The following is a 17228-nucleotide window of genomic DNA, read 5'->3' on the forward strand; positions in this document are numbered from 1 at the left end:
TTTGCCAGTGCATTTCCTCTGAAAGTGTAAATGAGTGCGAATCTGGGGGAAGGAGTACTCCATGTAGTTCGGAGTTGGATACTTTGTGTTATTATTATGCTATGGGTCAAAAATTTATTACAGAAACAAGTGTCTGTGTGTTATTATTATGCTATGGGTCAAAAATTTATTACAGAAAGTGCCTGTGATACATTCGAAATGTAAGGTCTTTATTGATACATGTATGTACCAGTTTAAGTAAAAGTATAGTGTTTCAGCTTAAAATATTTTTTTTAATTTTAGACCACAGGAGCACTGCGCCATTTATAGCACGGCCACCAATCGCTTTAACTCATATCCAAATGATATGAAAAGTGCCTGTGATACATTCGAAATGTAAGGTCTTTATTGATACATGTATGTACCAGTTTAAGTAAAAGTATAGTGTTTCAGCTTAAAATATTTTTTTTTATTTTAGACCACAGGAGCACTGCGCCATTTATAGCACGGCCACCAATCGCTTTAACTCATATCCAAATGATATGAAAAGGATTTCGTTATCGGGTCTTCTGGATATGCGTTGGAGGGACTTTTGCATTCGCTTCGGAGGTAAGTTGAGCTCTTTTTCTTGTATATTGACCCTTTTTACAAAACAAAACAAAGCATTTGATTCGACCCATTTTATTGAGGTAATGCCTCACCGTGAACTGTCTGGACTGAACTCAGTGTTGAAAAGATTATAGACTGTTCTCGAAAATTATTCATATATTCATTGACCTGAGGTCAAGCTATTGAAAACGAGGCTAAGCTAGGTCAGCGTCAGCATCAACATGGAGTCAAACGAAAACACTCCAACATGTGAATTAACAATTTCTAAACGAGACGAATATTGTTGCGTGCCTTTATGTAATGGGAATGCTAGAATTCACCATGATCTCAGTTTTCATCATATTCCTAAGAAGCTAGAGATGCGGAAGAAATGGCTCGTTGCTATACGACGCGACGAAGGACCCCAGTTCAAGGTAGGCAAAATTATACTGACCTACGTACACATACTTAACAAGCTTAATAAGAGATCGATTAAAATTGTATGCCTTCATAATTTTCACGAACAATGCATCCTTGGCAGTTAATGTGCAGGTTAGATACTGCATATCTAATGCTTAATTATCAGATTATGGACGCACATCAATGTGTTTCGAATTTCCTCGCTATTCATTACGTGACTTGTGCGTAACATCTGAACATTTTCTGACATCATGTTAAGATTTTTTTTTAATTAGCAGTAAATTTGCAATTTATTTTTCAGATAGGAAATAACACTGTCGTTTGTTCGAGGCATTTTAATGAATCGAACTTTAGATCCACTTTAGTAAGAAAGTGTCTGAAAGCTGATGCTGTCCCATCTGTATTTCCGTGGACCCAGAATGCACCTCCTAGAAAACCTCCTAGAGAACGTCACCACTTACCTCAAAGTAGGAAATTCTCAGAGAACTTCCAAGTAATCTAGTTGACCAGCTTGAGAGAACAGAACCAGAGAATCATGAAACAGACTCCACAGATACCCATAGTCAACATTGTGACGGTGTCAGTGATCATGATGGCAACGTGTAGGTTCTTTTATATAAAATTATTGATCTCCATTTTATGCAGTTAATTTACACATGCAAATGTACTCATTAGTTCTAAATAATAGTTAATATACCTGACCTACTTTGTACGTAAAAATACATTAAGTAAAATGAAATTCAATTAATACATTGAACAATTTTTTGAACAATTTTGGGTGTAACCAAACTTCCTTGGGCTCAATGCCATGGTAAGGCCAAGGTATGCTGGTAGAACTGCCAAAATATTTTACGAACTGTTTTGTGTGGTATTTAGTTTTCTTTGGATAGTTTTAAAATTATGTATTGAGAGTGTATTTTATTTTTCAGAATGGACAACCATGCAGGATGCAAGTTAAAAGTGGAAGAACTTCAGGAAATAATACAGAAAAAGAATGATGAAATTCATAAACTGAATGAAATGCTTTTAATGGAAAAATTTGGTGTCAACAGATTTTCTTATGATGATGATATGATTGAATTTTACACTGGTTTTCCTACATACTCTGTTTACATAGCATTTTACAATGCAATTAAACCTACTGTTCAAAAAATGAAAACTGTGTATTACAATACATCTGATGATCTTAGTTTGAGAGGAAGACCAAAATCAATGATTCTTGTAGATGAACTTTTTATGTTTCTCTGTCGCCTTTGATGTGGCTTTTTAACCGAGGACCTTTCTGTCAGATTCAATATTCACAAATCTACTGTGAGCAGAAAAATCTTAACATGGACAAATTACTTATATTTCATTTTAGGAAGTATAAACATATGGCCCACCCGAGAGCAAATTGTGCAGAATATGCCACAAGATTTTCAAGTCCTTTACCCAAGAACTCGAATTATAATAGATTGTACGGAGATTTTTACTGAAAAGCCATCATCTCTTGCTTTAGCTTCAAAAACTTTTTCAAGTTATAAAAGTCACAACACCTGGAAGGGCCTTGTTGGAATAGCCCCCCATGGTGCAGTTACATTTATTTCGTCTTTATATACAGGCTGTATGTCTGATGTTGAAATCACTAAATCCTGTGGACTTATAGATCTTTTAGAATGTGGTGATGAAGTAATGGCCGACAAAGGTTTTGTATTGAACAAAATACTACAAGATAGAGGCATTCAAATAAGTACACCCCATTTTTTGTGTTCAGATGGACAATTTACTTCATCTGAAATTCAAGAAAACCAGAAAATTGCTTCTTTAAGGATACATGTGGAGAGACATATTAAGCGTGTTAAAGAGTACAAGCTTTTGCAATCAGTAGTGCCATTATCTATTGCAGGGTCTATTAATCAGTTGTGGACAGTTGCTAACATTTTATCCTTGTTCAGAAGACCATTAATAAAACATAAAAATTGATCACTTTTCATGTTTTTCATTTTAATTTGTTTTTACAAGTAAATGATCATAAAAAATAATTAAAATAAAACATATCAAGCTTGTCCTTGGCCATGTTCCAAAATTCCCCATCAAAATAAATTGTTTCTAAGTGAAATTCATTATCTAGCCAAATGAAAAAGTCACACCATTCTACCCCTGTAACAGCCATCTGCATTTGAAGTTGGTAATAATAATTGTCATTCTTTTTTAAATGTAAAGCATCATCTGTTCGCTTAAGACATTTCACATCACTCAGGGCTTCACAGCTTGGGCACTTGATTTCTAGCAGACCATATGGTGGATTCCTTGATGGGCAGTACACCTTTCTATCCGGGGTTGCTGCCATCCAGTGACAATAGGGACTAATGATCACACCAGATGGATACAAATTGACACCATCATCCATAACCTATATTAAAAAAAATTAACAAGATTACAATTCTCTCCTTCCAATGTAACTACATTTCAACTTCCAGCAAATGTTATACATATATGATATAATATGATAAAAGCTTTTTGTAGTTCATTAATAATTATTCTACCACAGTTATTGACGAGATCAAAGAAATGCCGCGGACATTATTCTCCAATAAATACGAACGTCATCAAAAAATTATCAGATCAGAAACACGTCAAACCTGTACAGTTGAAACAAATATTTCAATGTAAAATCTAATACTTATTTAGACCATATCGATGTGTCGTCTTACGCAGTCTAAATAGTGTGTATTGCCTGAAACAGCTGATAAATATCCCTTTTATAGCCAAGTTGGGCTGTTCCATGGACCTCCCCACAACATTTACACTCCGTGATTTTACAGATGAAATAGACAAATGATTTTGTCATTTTACATTCATAAAGATTATTCGATATATGTTACAAACAAATTTATAAATAATTAAAGGATATTTTTAATCCAACGAAAGTTGAAACCGCCTGCATTTTATGCAATCGATACACAAGTAAACAAACATATTGACTCTGGTGTTAAATGGAACAGCAAAATTTCGACATGGTGACCTAATTCGTTTCTCTATAGAGAAAATGATCAGCCGTGTTATAGAGCTGTTAGTAGAATAGAAATAAAGTCCTTGTTGTTGTGAATGATGCAGGATAACCTCCTCGGTCTCGAAATGTTGTCTGAAATATAAAAGCCTCGGCTAACGCCTCAGCTTTTATATTTCAGACATTTCTCGACCTCGGAGGTTATCCTGCAACATTAACAATAACACGGACTTTATTTCTTAATTAAATAACTTTCATATACAGTGTACCTTGCTATATTTTTGTGCAGCAGTGCTTTCAAATTCTAAGCCTCGTTTCATTGCTGCTGTTTGTACATGACGAACTGTCATCAGCCTTTCTGCAAGCTTACTTCCATCTTCAAGAAATAAAAATCAAATAATTTTAAATAGACTGCCGATTTACATACTGTAGTACAAAAATGTTTCAAAAGTAATATGAATTTAAAATTTAAGAAATCATTTGAACTTATTTTTTCTTTATAATGTACACTACTTCTTTAAAAGACATTTTCTCATGTGCACAAATCCATATTATTTAATTAATAGTAACAGTTCAGTAAATCTTATATAGGTGTTCCATATATGAAAGGGATTGATTCAAAGATATTGTAATTAAGATAAGAATTAGAAGTGCCTAATTTCTAAAAATACCTGCTCGTCTCTTTGCGATTTCCCCTGCTGAAGATGCTGTGATCCTTGATTGCCGCAGTTTATGCCACTTTGGATCCCTGGATTGGTCCCTTGTACTCTGTTCAATTTCTAAACTTTCTTTCTCTGTTATTTTAAGCGATTCAAATTTCTTTAACTGTTGGTCATTTAACACAAAAGGAATGTGGTTTTCCATCACATTTTTTAGTGGTAAATTTGGAAAGTCATTACTATCATACAAATTAATGACATAGTCTGTGGACAATTTACGTTGATAACTCAGAACAGATCCTCTTGGAAATTTACCAAAGTCAGTTTGAACAAAATGTTGTGATTCACTTTTCATGCTTATATTCAAAGTGCTAAAAAGGAGTTGAGATCCCTTAGTGGTGTCTGTAAATGACTGTGCATCAAAAGTGTCATCAGCTGATGATAAGGGATTGTACAACGTTGACTTGATTCCTTTTGTTGTACGGTATGGATTAGAGCGGTCATAACCTTGCACCACGATGTTGTCTACTTTATCCCCGCGCAGCTTTTCTCCCCTTGGAACGTGCCAGGTTTGAGGTAGTGAAGTTTTCGCAATATCGACTGGAATGTACTTTATATCTAACTGTTTGTAGTTTGCGATTTGATACAAGAGTGCCGTGACATGCCCACAGTTCCCGCTTTTCCCTATGACACAAGAGCAACTGGCCTCTACTATATCACTGTCCTGGAACATAACTTTTACATCATGTGGACTTTCACTTTTTTTCTGGGACCTGTAACATTTTGCTTGGACAAAGCTACCAACTGTGTCTGCATAAACTGCAAATAAAATAAAAAAAATGATAGAAAATAAAAAATAAAATAAAAATCAATAAAAAAATTTGCTAGTTCATCGAACCAAACTATATGTGCTTAATTCAGGACAGGATCTCCCCTTTCCCCCTTACAGACCTGTGGGCCTTTTTCTACTTTCTCATAATTTATCTTCTGATATCATCAATATGAAAAATTACTTACAACAATCCTTTTTTCTTTTTTTATAAAAATGTTTACTCCCCCCTTCCCCTGTGTCCTCAAACACTAATCCGAGATTCCTCTGACTCTAACCCCTGCTTTTATATTTTGACATGTGCACACTGTGACATGTGTCCCCTGCACATGTCAAAATATAAAAGCAGGGGTTAGAGTCAGAGGAATCTTGGATTACTCAAACACCTGTGTCATGCAAAGCACTACAATATGACATATTTAACTTGTTAATGTGAAAATCTATTAGTGAACACATATATATACATTTGTTTATAAGGGGCACTTATTATCATTAAAATGTTAAAGATAAATGTAATTTCAGGGCAATGATTTTACTGTTCACAAAACTTCGGAGTATATATTGAACTGTTGAACTTACCACGCATAGAATGCACGTATTGTTCCGAGTAGTATTTGAATCCTTTGGACATTTGTTGAGGTCCAGATGAAACTGATGCAGATTTAATATATTTTTCGACGTAAGCAAATGTAATGTGCGGCAATATTGTTAAATCTCGCACGCTGTTTACACTGCTACTGGAGGCCGCCATTGCAGCTTGCCTAGTTTAGCCTTGTTTTCGCATACGTCATGAATATTTATTAGATAATTTTAAGACTCGTCTATAGAACTTTTATTTTGTGAGTTTGGCGTAATTTCGTCACACAAAACTAACTGGTAGCGTCAAAGATCCACTGAAACAAAGTTACCAAGCAATTGTAATGTACTTCATTTATGTCATTATGACCATGAAATATTATAAAAGACTTTGTCACAATGAAGGTTCTCGTTTCTTCATTAATTCAAAGGTTAGGGATGGAAAAGCACCATGATATGAGTTATCGGAACCAAATATGATTTAGCGGTACCCGCTATGTGTAAGGCTTCCAAGACTACCTATGTTCTTGAAATATACCAAACACGAATTTGAATTAAAGCATGACTTAGACCTGTTATTATAATATGAGTATTCCTAGTTATGCCCCCTTTGTAAAGTGTTGCACATGTTAATCAGCCAGAAGACCAAAGTTTTTTGATACACTATATTAAATGCTTGCACGACTCCTATTGATTTTGACAACAAAAAACCGAAGTTCAAGTGCCAGACAACACTGAGATAAGAACTGTTGTCTTTCAATATTTTAGGCCCTAAATAAATGGTCAAAATTTGGATGCTTTTCCCCCTTTTTTGTTGCTGTATGGTGAAAAAAAAGCAAATTCCAGTATTTGAAAAAAAAAAAAATGTGCCAAAAAGTTAGAGAAAAGCCCCGAAACTCCACCCCATCCCCCGAACTAGGATTTTAGAGCTTAGACAGCTTACTAGTTTTATTTTATTTTTTACTTGTCAACCTTTGTTCGGAGGCTGACCTCCAACTTTGAAAAACGTTGTTACGGACCTGATTTTGAGAATCCTTTGTGATTGGTACAAAGTACAAAGTATACACTGGTGCATAATCCTCCATAGATGCCCCCTTATCGTATTGAGGTCATAAGGTCAAGGGTATGTTACTAACATAAAATTAACTTAGTCACATGCATTGAAATAAAAAAAAAGAAATAAGGTAGAAACCCCCACTACCCTAACAAAAAATACTATAGTTTACTATAGTGATAACTTTGACACTTTGATTTACTATAGTGATAACTTTGAAAACTTTGATTATACCCCCACTTTCTAAAGAAAGTTCGGGTATATTGTTGTTACTCATGTCTGTCCGTCCGTCCGTCTGTCACACTCTTCTTTCTCAAACTCCTCTTACATTTTACACAGTAGCCTAATCATCTTTTGGGAGGTGGTTGGTGGTGTCATGTAGATGTGCAGTAAGGTTTCGGAATTTTCATGTTCACCCTGGGGGTCAAATGGGGGTCGAAAAATGACGTTTTTTATGCAAAAAGCCCATGGTTCCCTGGACTCCTCCTACATTTTACACAGTAGCCTAATCATCTTTTGGGAGATGGTTGGTGGTGTCATGTACATGTAGATGTGCAGTAAGGTTTCGGATTTTTCATTTTCACCCTGGGGGTCGAAAAATGACGTTTTTTATGCAAAAAGCCCCTGGTTCCCAGAACTCCTCTTACATTTTACACAGTAGCCTAATCATCTTTTGGGAGATGGTTGGTTGTGTCCTGTAGATGTGCAGTAAGGTTTCGGAATTTTCATTTTCACCCTAGGGGTCAAATGGGGGTCGAAAAAAGATGTTTTTTTTTGTTTGCAAAAAGCCCCTAGTTCCCAGAACTCCTCTTACATTTTATACAGTAGCCTAATCATCTTTTGGGAGATGGTTGGTGGTATCCTGTAGATGTGCAGTAAGGTTTTGGAATTTTCATTTTCACCCTGGGGGTCAAATGGGGGTCGAAAAATTACGTTTTTTATGAAGAAAGCCCCTGGTTCCCAGAACTCCTCTTACATTTTACACAGTAGTCTAATCATCTTTTGGGAGATGGTTGGTGGTGTCCTATAGATGTGCAGTAAGGTTTCGGAATTTTTATTTTTCCCCTGGGGGTCAAATTTAAAAAAAATATTTAACATGTTTAAACACCCTAGTTCCTAGAACTTCCCTTATATTTTATGCACTAGCCGTAAATCATGATCATTTGGAAGATGATTGATTTTGTCCTGTGGATATGTAAAATGGTTTTAAAATTTGCATTTCCATGTGGATAGCAAATAGGGGCAGGAAAAAAAAATGGCCCCTCCCTAACCCATGGGGTCATGATTTGTACAAACTTGAATCTACTTTTCTTGGGAATGTTTCCATATTAATCATGCTTTTGTTGTTCTTAAAAAGAAGAATTTTGAAGATTTTTTTTCCTTTTATTCCTATATAAAACTTTGATCCCTTGTTGTGGCCTGACCTTATCCTCGTAGGTCATGATTTGAAAACTAGAAATATGTCCATAGGACATAAATGCCCCGCCGAATGTATATTACTAATGCAACATGAAAATTTGTATGAGTGTATGAAGTTTGATGAGAATATCTTCAACAGTTTCTTTAAAACTGAAACTAAAATCTAAAAAAAAAATGGATATAGATGATAAATTCTCACAAAATTATGTTTAAGTGCATGCTAACATAAAAATATCTTAGATTGTTTCTTTAAAACTAAGCAAAATACAAATTAAAGAGAGGGGAGGTCAAGGTCACAGGAAAGTGCAAGGTGAAAAGTTTTTGATGCAGTTGAATAGCTCTCACTAATACATATCAGCATATTAGGTTTGATAAAAATATCTTGAATGATTTATTTAAAATTGAGCTTAACACTTATTTGAGAAAGGAGAGGTCAAGGTCAAAGGAAAGGTTGAGGTCAAAATGCTGATGCAGTTGAAAAAGTTATATATCAGTATGTATTTACTATTAGCATATGAAGTTCGATAAAATTATCATAAATGGTTTATTTAGGTACTTGGGTCTTGGTTTATAAATATGTATGTGCCTTATTGATATGTAAAAACTGTACTTTACTTTCTTTACTTTACATATCAATAAGGTACATACACATTTATAAACCAAGACCCAGGTACCTGTGGAAAAAATAGTTTTAACTCCCTATGAATAGGCCGAGCACTTGATAAAAGACTGTATTCAGAAAAAAACCCTGAAATGTATTAATTAAAGCACAAAAATTTACAGCTTCAATTGTATTTGAACAATATCTTATTTATCAATTTTCTCTTTTCATGTAAGCAAGTTTATTACGAAGTACAACTTGTATTTCGGGTTCGTTGCCACGGGTTCGTTGCCACGATGCTCTCAGTAAGAAATATATACAAATTTTACCGATAAATTTATTAGGAAAACCTACTACATATATGTAATAGTCTTTCGATATATAAATATATTCACAACTTATAGTGTTATCAATGATTTACCATTATTTGAATGACCATTCACACAAAAGCTTTTTTTTATGTTCATGCAGCTGTAATCTCCTCGTTTTTCTTTTTAACATCGGGCTCGATGCTATATGATGTTCTAGAAGCTTCCGTCAATATTAAGATCGGCGAATTTCGAAAATAATTTGCACATTTCCCTTTTTAATTGGTTTTCACAACTTATTTCTTTTATATCATTTAAATCAAGTTTTGATTGAATAATTCAGTAATGACGTTTTATGAAATAAATAAATGATTGCTTGTTGTCAGTTTCATTAAAAATTGCCAGTAACTTAGATCCGCCAACCGGAAACGCCACCGTACTCACGTTTTTGCTATTTCATGGCTGTTTATAGAAAATGAAAGTAGACTTTCAATTTAATGTACGATACTTACAATGGGAGTGAAATCTAAATATAGTTTACGGACATCATCTTGTATATATTGTATTGTTAGAGGAGTAATTAAGAACTCTGGTGCACCCCTTTCGGAGTTTATTTGCAAAATTTATTAGTTTATAAGTATAGATTGTTTCAAATATGCACACCCTATCATATGTCATTCAAAAGTAATCACCAAAGTTAAAATTTTTGAAAATTAGGTAAAAAATCAAGGTCAAGAGGTAAAAAAATCATAGCATGCTTGGAAACATCTTGTTACAGGTAATGTACATGTCAAATATGAAAGTCCTATCTCTTCTCAATCAAAAGTTATAAGGAAATATAACATTTTTGAAAAGTAGGTTAAACTTCAAGGTCAATGTCACAGAGTCAAAAGTCATGATATATTTAGAAAGGTCTTGTTACAGGTATTAAATATACATGTATAATATGAATGCCCTATCTTTTCTCTTTCAAAATGATCAATTTAAAATAATGTTGAATTTTTTGAAAAGTAGGTCAAACTTCAAGGTCATGAGTTCAAAATTCATAGTATGTTTAGAAAGTTCTTGTAGGTAATGTACATGTGAAATATGAAAGCCCTATCTCTTATTATTCAGAAGTTATGACCAAGGTTAAATTTATTGTGACAGACGGACAGACTGACAGACAAATGAGATTAAATGTCCCCTAGGTCTCTTTTGCGAAAACGGATGACATTAATACCCTTGCTGTTCATGAGAAGAAGATTTATTATGGAAAAAATCCCATGCATTTTTCTATGTAAATCATTTGATCCCCATATTTGGCCCCACCCTACCCCAGTGGGTCATAATTTTAACAAACTTGAAGCTACACTAAGTCTATGTAAAGAAAGTTTCAACTTTTTGGGCCCAGTCAGTGGTTCTTGATAAGACTTGTTTAAAATGATACCACCAAATTTTCACTAATTCTTGATTATCCCCCCTTGAAAGAGGTCTGACCCTTCACTTGAACAAACTTGAATCCCCTTTACCCGAAGACGCTTTGTGGCAGGGTTGGTTGAAATTGGCCCAGCGGTTCTAGTGAAGAAGACAAAAATGTGAAAAGTTTACAGGCGGAGAAATGGATGACAAACAAAATATGATCAGAAAACCAGAAAAACGCAAGTGAGCTAAAAACTGATGATCACAAGTACTTGGAGAGTTACAGTATTTGAAAAGGAGTTTTTTTCATGCATTGTTTTCAGAAGCTGAAAAGGTATGACTTTTATCCATGTTGAAAAAACTTACATTTCAGAAAACAGTATGATTAAAAATAGTTAATCAAGGTGCTTTGAGTAGCAAAATAAGCTAAACTGTTATAGCTAATTCAACCACAGAGCTTAGTCAATTTTAAAATGCACAACCTTTTCAACTCTTAATCATTCTTGAAATATTTATATCATCATTTCTGATTCAAGGGAGAACTAGAGATATATGACCAGAAGTATATCCGTTGACTAATAAACATGTGCATGTATATTGTGTTTTTTAAGTCATTAATGTTTGTTTGTTGTTAAATGTCCCTCTCAGGAATTTTTCACTCATATGGAGACACCAGCACTTAAAAATAATGAAGACGTACAAGTCGGATTTGAGGTTAACATTCAATTTAGGAGTTTTCAACAATAAAGACGTAAAGAGATAACTCCTTCCCCTTGCCCCTTCCCCTTCCCAGACCCTTGTTTGTTCTTATATGAAAACTAGTCTAATACTTTAGTTTGACATAAAAAAAATGTGAATATATACAAATAGTTTAATGGTCCATCTCTTTGAATGATTTTCATTCCTAATTCTAGGAGGGTACATGGGTTGACCCAAATTCATGAATGAAATGTCAAGTAATCTTATCATTGATGCACTTTTATTTAATTTGATGTAGTCATATTATGAACATTTCCAGTTCATTAAGAGAGTGGGGATGACCTCCAGGGGTTCATAACCTTTAACCATTAGATGTACGTAACATATTAACACAAGAAACAAAATTATATAGTCAAATGTATAGTCAAATGGAAAAGTTTTCTACTATTTAGGAGTCACATGATCATTTGTCATTTCAGGGACAGGGAGCAGCTAGGGAGATTGGAACCCCCCCCCCCCCTGGAATTTGCAGTTATTTAAATAGGACTAAATACTGATTTACAGAAGCAAATAAAAAAATGACTTTGGATGCCCTCCCCCTTTAATAACATGGACCCCACCATCATTGTTTTAATTTTGTTTGTTCGTTTGTTTGATTTTGTTTTTGCTCCTCAGGAAATTCTGGGCTGGAATTTTTTTTGACTGAGGAGTGGAACCCCCAAACCCAACCCCCCCCCCCCCCCCCCGACCCCCCCGGAAAAAAATTCTGGATCTGTGCCTGTAACTGAATGTAATGTCGATAACGGGAGATAACTCTTCAGAATGCGAAATTCGTCTATTGTGGCATCCGATGATCCACTCTCTACCATCGGCTCATACATTCAGTGTCTGAGAGAGAAACGAACGACAACTGCATAGGAGATTGCAAATGATATTTGATCCTTTTTAAACTTTAACCTAACCATTTGCATTTCGGTTTATTTTACCCCAATCTATACTTAAACTTGTACTTACCGACTGTCATAGGTCCTGTCAACTTCATGAATATATTCCAATTAAAACACAAAATGAATTAATTTCCACCGATATACATGTTACACTGCACCATGTGCAATCTAAAAATGATAATGGTAAAACTAGTACTAGTACTGGTAGGGTGACGCAAGCCCAATGTGATGTAGAAATTTTCAAAAAGGTGTTCACATACATGTACAGTACAAGAACAAATTTTAAATTCTCATAACAAACGATGTTTTAACATAACTTTGCCATCTAGGCCTATTTCCAAAAACAGGCAAATTGTGTTTGTGTGTGTGTGTTGGGGGGGGGGGGGGGAGACAAAATTGATTGGGTATGGCTTTTCAAGGAGGTTTTTGCCTAATCAAATACTAAAAAAAGTTTGCACATTTTGATAAATTCATCAAAAACGCTTTGTACTAAAATAATATTATTTGTTGTTGAGAAAATAAATTTAAAAAGTTCCAATTATGGGCCAAAAATTTATATCCCCCCTCCCCTTTTATCAAAACCTAATTTACATCATTAATTAAATTCTGTTATTTCAGACTGGTAATGAATTATAAGTATAAGAAATGCGTAGAAGAGGTTCATGGGTCACATGGTCACCTGAGCATTTTATGCTCGATTTGACGAATACGTGTACTGTGTAAATTATAGAATTATTTGGACTTTTTCCTTGGTAAGCCCAATATGAAGGAGTGTGCATTTAGAGGCAAACACCTTAGTGCGGGTATTACTGTCTCATGACAGCGTCTAGTTTACTATAGTGATCACTATGACACTATAGTGATCACTATGAAAACTTTGATTTACTATAGTGATCACTATGAAAACTTAGACTTATTGTGGTGAAAACTTTGATTTACTATTATAGTTAACTATAGTAAACTATAGTTAACTATAGTATTTTTTCTTGTTAGGGTATCCACATCCAAGGGCCCTTATACAACTGTGCACTTACCCTGCAAGTTCACGCCTTGTTTTAGGTTTCATTACATTTAAAGTTTACTTCAGTTGCTTAATAAATTTAAATGAATTCAAATTCAACACGTTTTGTTAAATATGTTTTTATTTTGTAGAGCTCCATCTATTGGCGAGAAGTAGTTGAGGAAGAATACCGTCCATTGAAAGAATGTAACTCACGCCTAATATATGTACTTCCACTACAAAATTAAAAAAAGAGGAAAAACTGCTCTTATTATCTCCATATATTTCATTGTAATAATGCATGAACCTGTACGCAACAATGAAATAAGAGTTTAGTGAATTTCATTGTAATACTTTATTATACAGGAAAATTGTTTTCTTTGGATCTTCAGAGGAACGATCTCTGGAGATCTTTACAAACTAGTAGGCTGATACTCCTGGAAGGCAGAGAGTAAATGTGCGTGGATGGGATTTCCTTTCCACTTTGCATCATTCTGAAATAATGATGTATAAAAACAGATATTCACTTACAACAGTAAATAAAAAGTGTAAAATTTGGGTATTTGAGACTGAGGTGAATAACATCCGTATTTAACAAAAAATACCAGCATAATAAGCTAGCATCATTGATAGTAGACTGATTTTGAGTGCCTGAAGAGATCCAAAATTCTATGCTATAAGTTAAAAACTATCATATGGAAATCAGGTGCACTTTCTGTGTTCATTTCCAGCAGGTATCATGGAGTGCCAGTCTCTCCCATTTTTTTTTTTCAAACATAACATTTTTCTTTTGAAAATATTTACCGAGAGCCTGGTTGCCCCCTTTTATGTTGATTAAGTGTACTTAAATCACAGTATAAGTAATTTGGCAAGGTATTAAGAAAATGTGGTTTTTGAAAGGAAGTTCGAACCCCCCCCCCCCCCCCAACACACACATAAAAAGATTTTCGAATTTGGGCAATTCTCTTTTTATTATTTGGTCGTCAAAGTTTTTTATGCCCCCGGACCGAAAGATTCAGGGGTATATTGTTTTTGTCCTGTCTGCCTGTTTGTCTGACTGTCTGTTGTCAACTTTAACCTAGCCCATAACTATTGCGCTGTCAAGGGTAAGGCTTTAATATTTGACATGAATGTTCATTATGACAAGACCTTTCCATTGGTACAGAAATTTTTGATCTCAACTGTGACCTTTGACCTACATTTGAAAAACTTTAACATTGGCCGTAACCATTGTACTGTAGTCTACGTCCCATTCCAGAATTGTGTTACCATCGGGGGCATAGTGTTTCACAAACACATCTTGTTCAGAAAAGTTGTCAAGTCAACTTCTCCCCCCCCCCCCCCCCAACCACCACCACTTTCGAAGGCGGTACTACGTGCCTGATCAGCCCTGGTAGCTGAATTAACTAAAACTTGTTCACGATTGAAGTAATAAATTCACTTACTTTGAAAACGTTTGAATCTTAAGACATTGCCGTAGGTCCCCCCCCCCCTTCCAATAAATTTGGATATATAGTATACTACAGAAAACATAGCTACATGAACTTTAAGCGTGGTGTGTCCCCTCAATACTAACTTCTGGGGATATTTTTTTGTTCAAGGGATTTTTTGAGTGGTAGTGCACCCCCTCCCCCCCCCGCTGAAAACCCTGGAAATGTTTGGTGCCCCTTCCCCCCGCCCAAACTGAAATAACCTCCTACGGGTTTGTATTACACCGGTTATCTATCTGTCTTTAAGGACATTCGGGATACACCAAATACAGAACTGTAGTTGCTTTTTTGATGAATTCAACTTGACGAAACAAACTTGGCCTTCTAGGTATGAGCCGATTTGAACATACACTTGTACGTAGTCGTAACATTAAGGTCAATAAAAAATGAAAGAAAAAGTGAGCAAGCTCACATACCCCACGCTCCCCCAAAACTCGACAATGCAACACGTAATGAATGCACAGTGCATTGTAAATACACAGTATAATTCAAAAAGGGACATTACTTGCAAAACATCATTACATCAAAACTTCTTGCATATAAGGACATTCAAATCTTTGTATGTTACAAATTTAATTGGGCTGAAGCTTCTAGATAAATAATGGAATCAAAATTTCTTGGTAATATACAAATCTATATATTATGTCTGAAATACCTACAAAGTTTCAGGAAATTCAGTGCAGGAGTTATGCTGACAAACTGTTATTTAAATTCCCCATTGATTTCGATTTGTTAATGAGTGTAAGTCCATGTCCAACACATGACAATTTATACATTAAAATAATTGATGGAAACAAAATTATGATGTAGTCATATGAATATGTTTATATACTGTACTTATGAAATTATTTACGACAAAGCACCAATTTGGGGAGGGGGGAGGTGAGAACTATCCAAAATTTTGTGTGTGTGTGTTAAATCATTAAATATTTTGATCTCAAAATCAATAGGGGTCTTTTAAGGTTATAAAATATTTCACATAAAATTTCATTACAAAAGCTGATTCCAGTGGATTTCCTTTTTACCTAGCTAGTTTCTTCAATAATAGGCAAAACTCTTAGGGCCAAAATAACGGAATCGGAATTTCCTGGTAATATGCACATCTACACACTGTGTACTAAATATCTGCAAAGTTTGACTAAATTCAGTACAGCGGTTTATGAGGAGTTACGCTGACAAACTGTTCATCTCTATATTCAAGATCTGGCATAAAATCTAAGTTGAAAAGTGTATAAATCCCCAGAAAAAATAAAGGAATCGGAATTTCCTGGTAATATGCATATCTACACATTGTGTCCTAAATATCTGCAAAGTTTGACGAAATTCAGTGCAGCGGTTTATGAGGAGTTACGCTGACAAACTGTTCATCTCTATATTCAAGATATGGCCAAAAATCTAAGTTGAAAGTGCCGAAATTTCCAGAAAAAATAAAGGAATCGGAATTTCCTGGTAATATGCACATCTACACATTGTGTCCTAAATATCTGCATAGTTTGACGAAATTCTGTGCTGCGGTTTATGAGGAGTTGCGCTGACAAAAAAAAAAACAGGACTGACGGACTGACTGACTGACGGACGGGACAAAAACATTATACCCCATGCAACTTGTTGCGTGGGGTATAATAACCCTTTGCGATTTGGTTGTCAAGACCCCTAAATTAAGATATTTTAAGCGGTCAACTTTTGTTCCTGCAATAAATGGCCAGCGTGAATAAAATTGTCACTAAACACGTTTGTAAATTATTATACCATGTATACTGTTTATGAATTAAATCTAAACCTCGCGCTAAATCATATTTGGTTCCGATAACTCATGGGCTTTTCCATCCCTAGCTTTCGATTCAATGAAGAAAGGAGAACCTATATTATGTCTAACTCTTTTTTAATTTTTCATGGTCATGACATAAATACATCACAATCGCTTGGTAACTTTGTTTCAGTGGTTCTTAGACGCGACCGGTTAGTGACGAAACTCACGGAATAAATGTTCTAGCGTCTTTCCAACACCACGTTCATTCCAAACAGTTCAGGATGGGGCAATAACTTAATAAAAGGGGTCGAATCACATTCTATGTTTTGTAAAAAAAAAAATGGTCAAAATACATTACCTCCGAAGCGAATGCAAAAGGTCCCTCCAACGCATATCCGGAAGTCCCGATAACGAAATCCTTTTCATATCATTTGAATACGAGTTAGAGCGATTGGTGGCCATGTATAGATTTTGTAGAAAATGAATGTGGAGTATTTTCGATTGAATTATTTACTATTA

General features: G+C 34.9%; 1 protein-coding gene across 1 annotated transcript; it reads left to right on the forward strand.

Annotated features, from left to right (window-relative positions):
- Positions 1 to 809: 809 nt before the first annotated feature.
- LOC133179289 (THAP domain-containing protein 2-like) lies at positions 810 to 1985 on the forward strand. Its single transcript, XM_061314076.1, has 3 exons — positions 810 to 1001; positions 1289 to 1480; positions 1917 to 1985. The coding sequence occupies exons 1-3, from the start codon at positions 810 to 812 to the stop codon at positions 1983 to 1985; spliced, it is 453 nt and encodes a 150-aa protein (XP_061170060.1).
- Positions 1986 to 17228: the final 15243 nt, after the last annotated feature.

The sequence above is a fragment of the Saccostrea echinata genome, unplaced genomic scaffold (assembly GCF_033153115.1).
Source record: "Saccostrea echinata isolate AGI-Se365-2 ecotype Australia unplaced genomic scaffold, CSIRO_AGI_Sech_v1 ptg000004l, whole genome shotgun sequence".
Classification (NCBI taxonomy): Eukaryota; Metazoa; Mollusca; class Bivalvia; order Ostreida; family Ostreidae; genus Saccostrea; species Saccostrea echinata.

Excerpts from the sequence above, each read along its gene's own strand:
- LOC133179289 (XM_061314076.1), top strand. The coding sequence starts at position 810 with ATGGAGTCAAACGAAAACACTCCAACATGTGAATTAACAATTTCTAAA. Across the intron at positions 1,002-1,288 it reads ACGAAGGACCCCAGTTCAAG|ATAGGAAATAACACTGTCGT; the intron begins GTAGGCAAAATT and ends TTTATTTTTCAG. Across the intron at positions 1,481-1,916 it reads AATTCTCAGAGAACTTCCAA|AATGGACAACCATGCAGGAT; the intron begins GTAATCTAGTTG and ends TTTATTTTTCAG.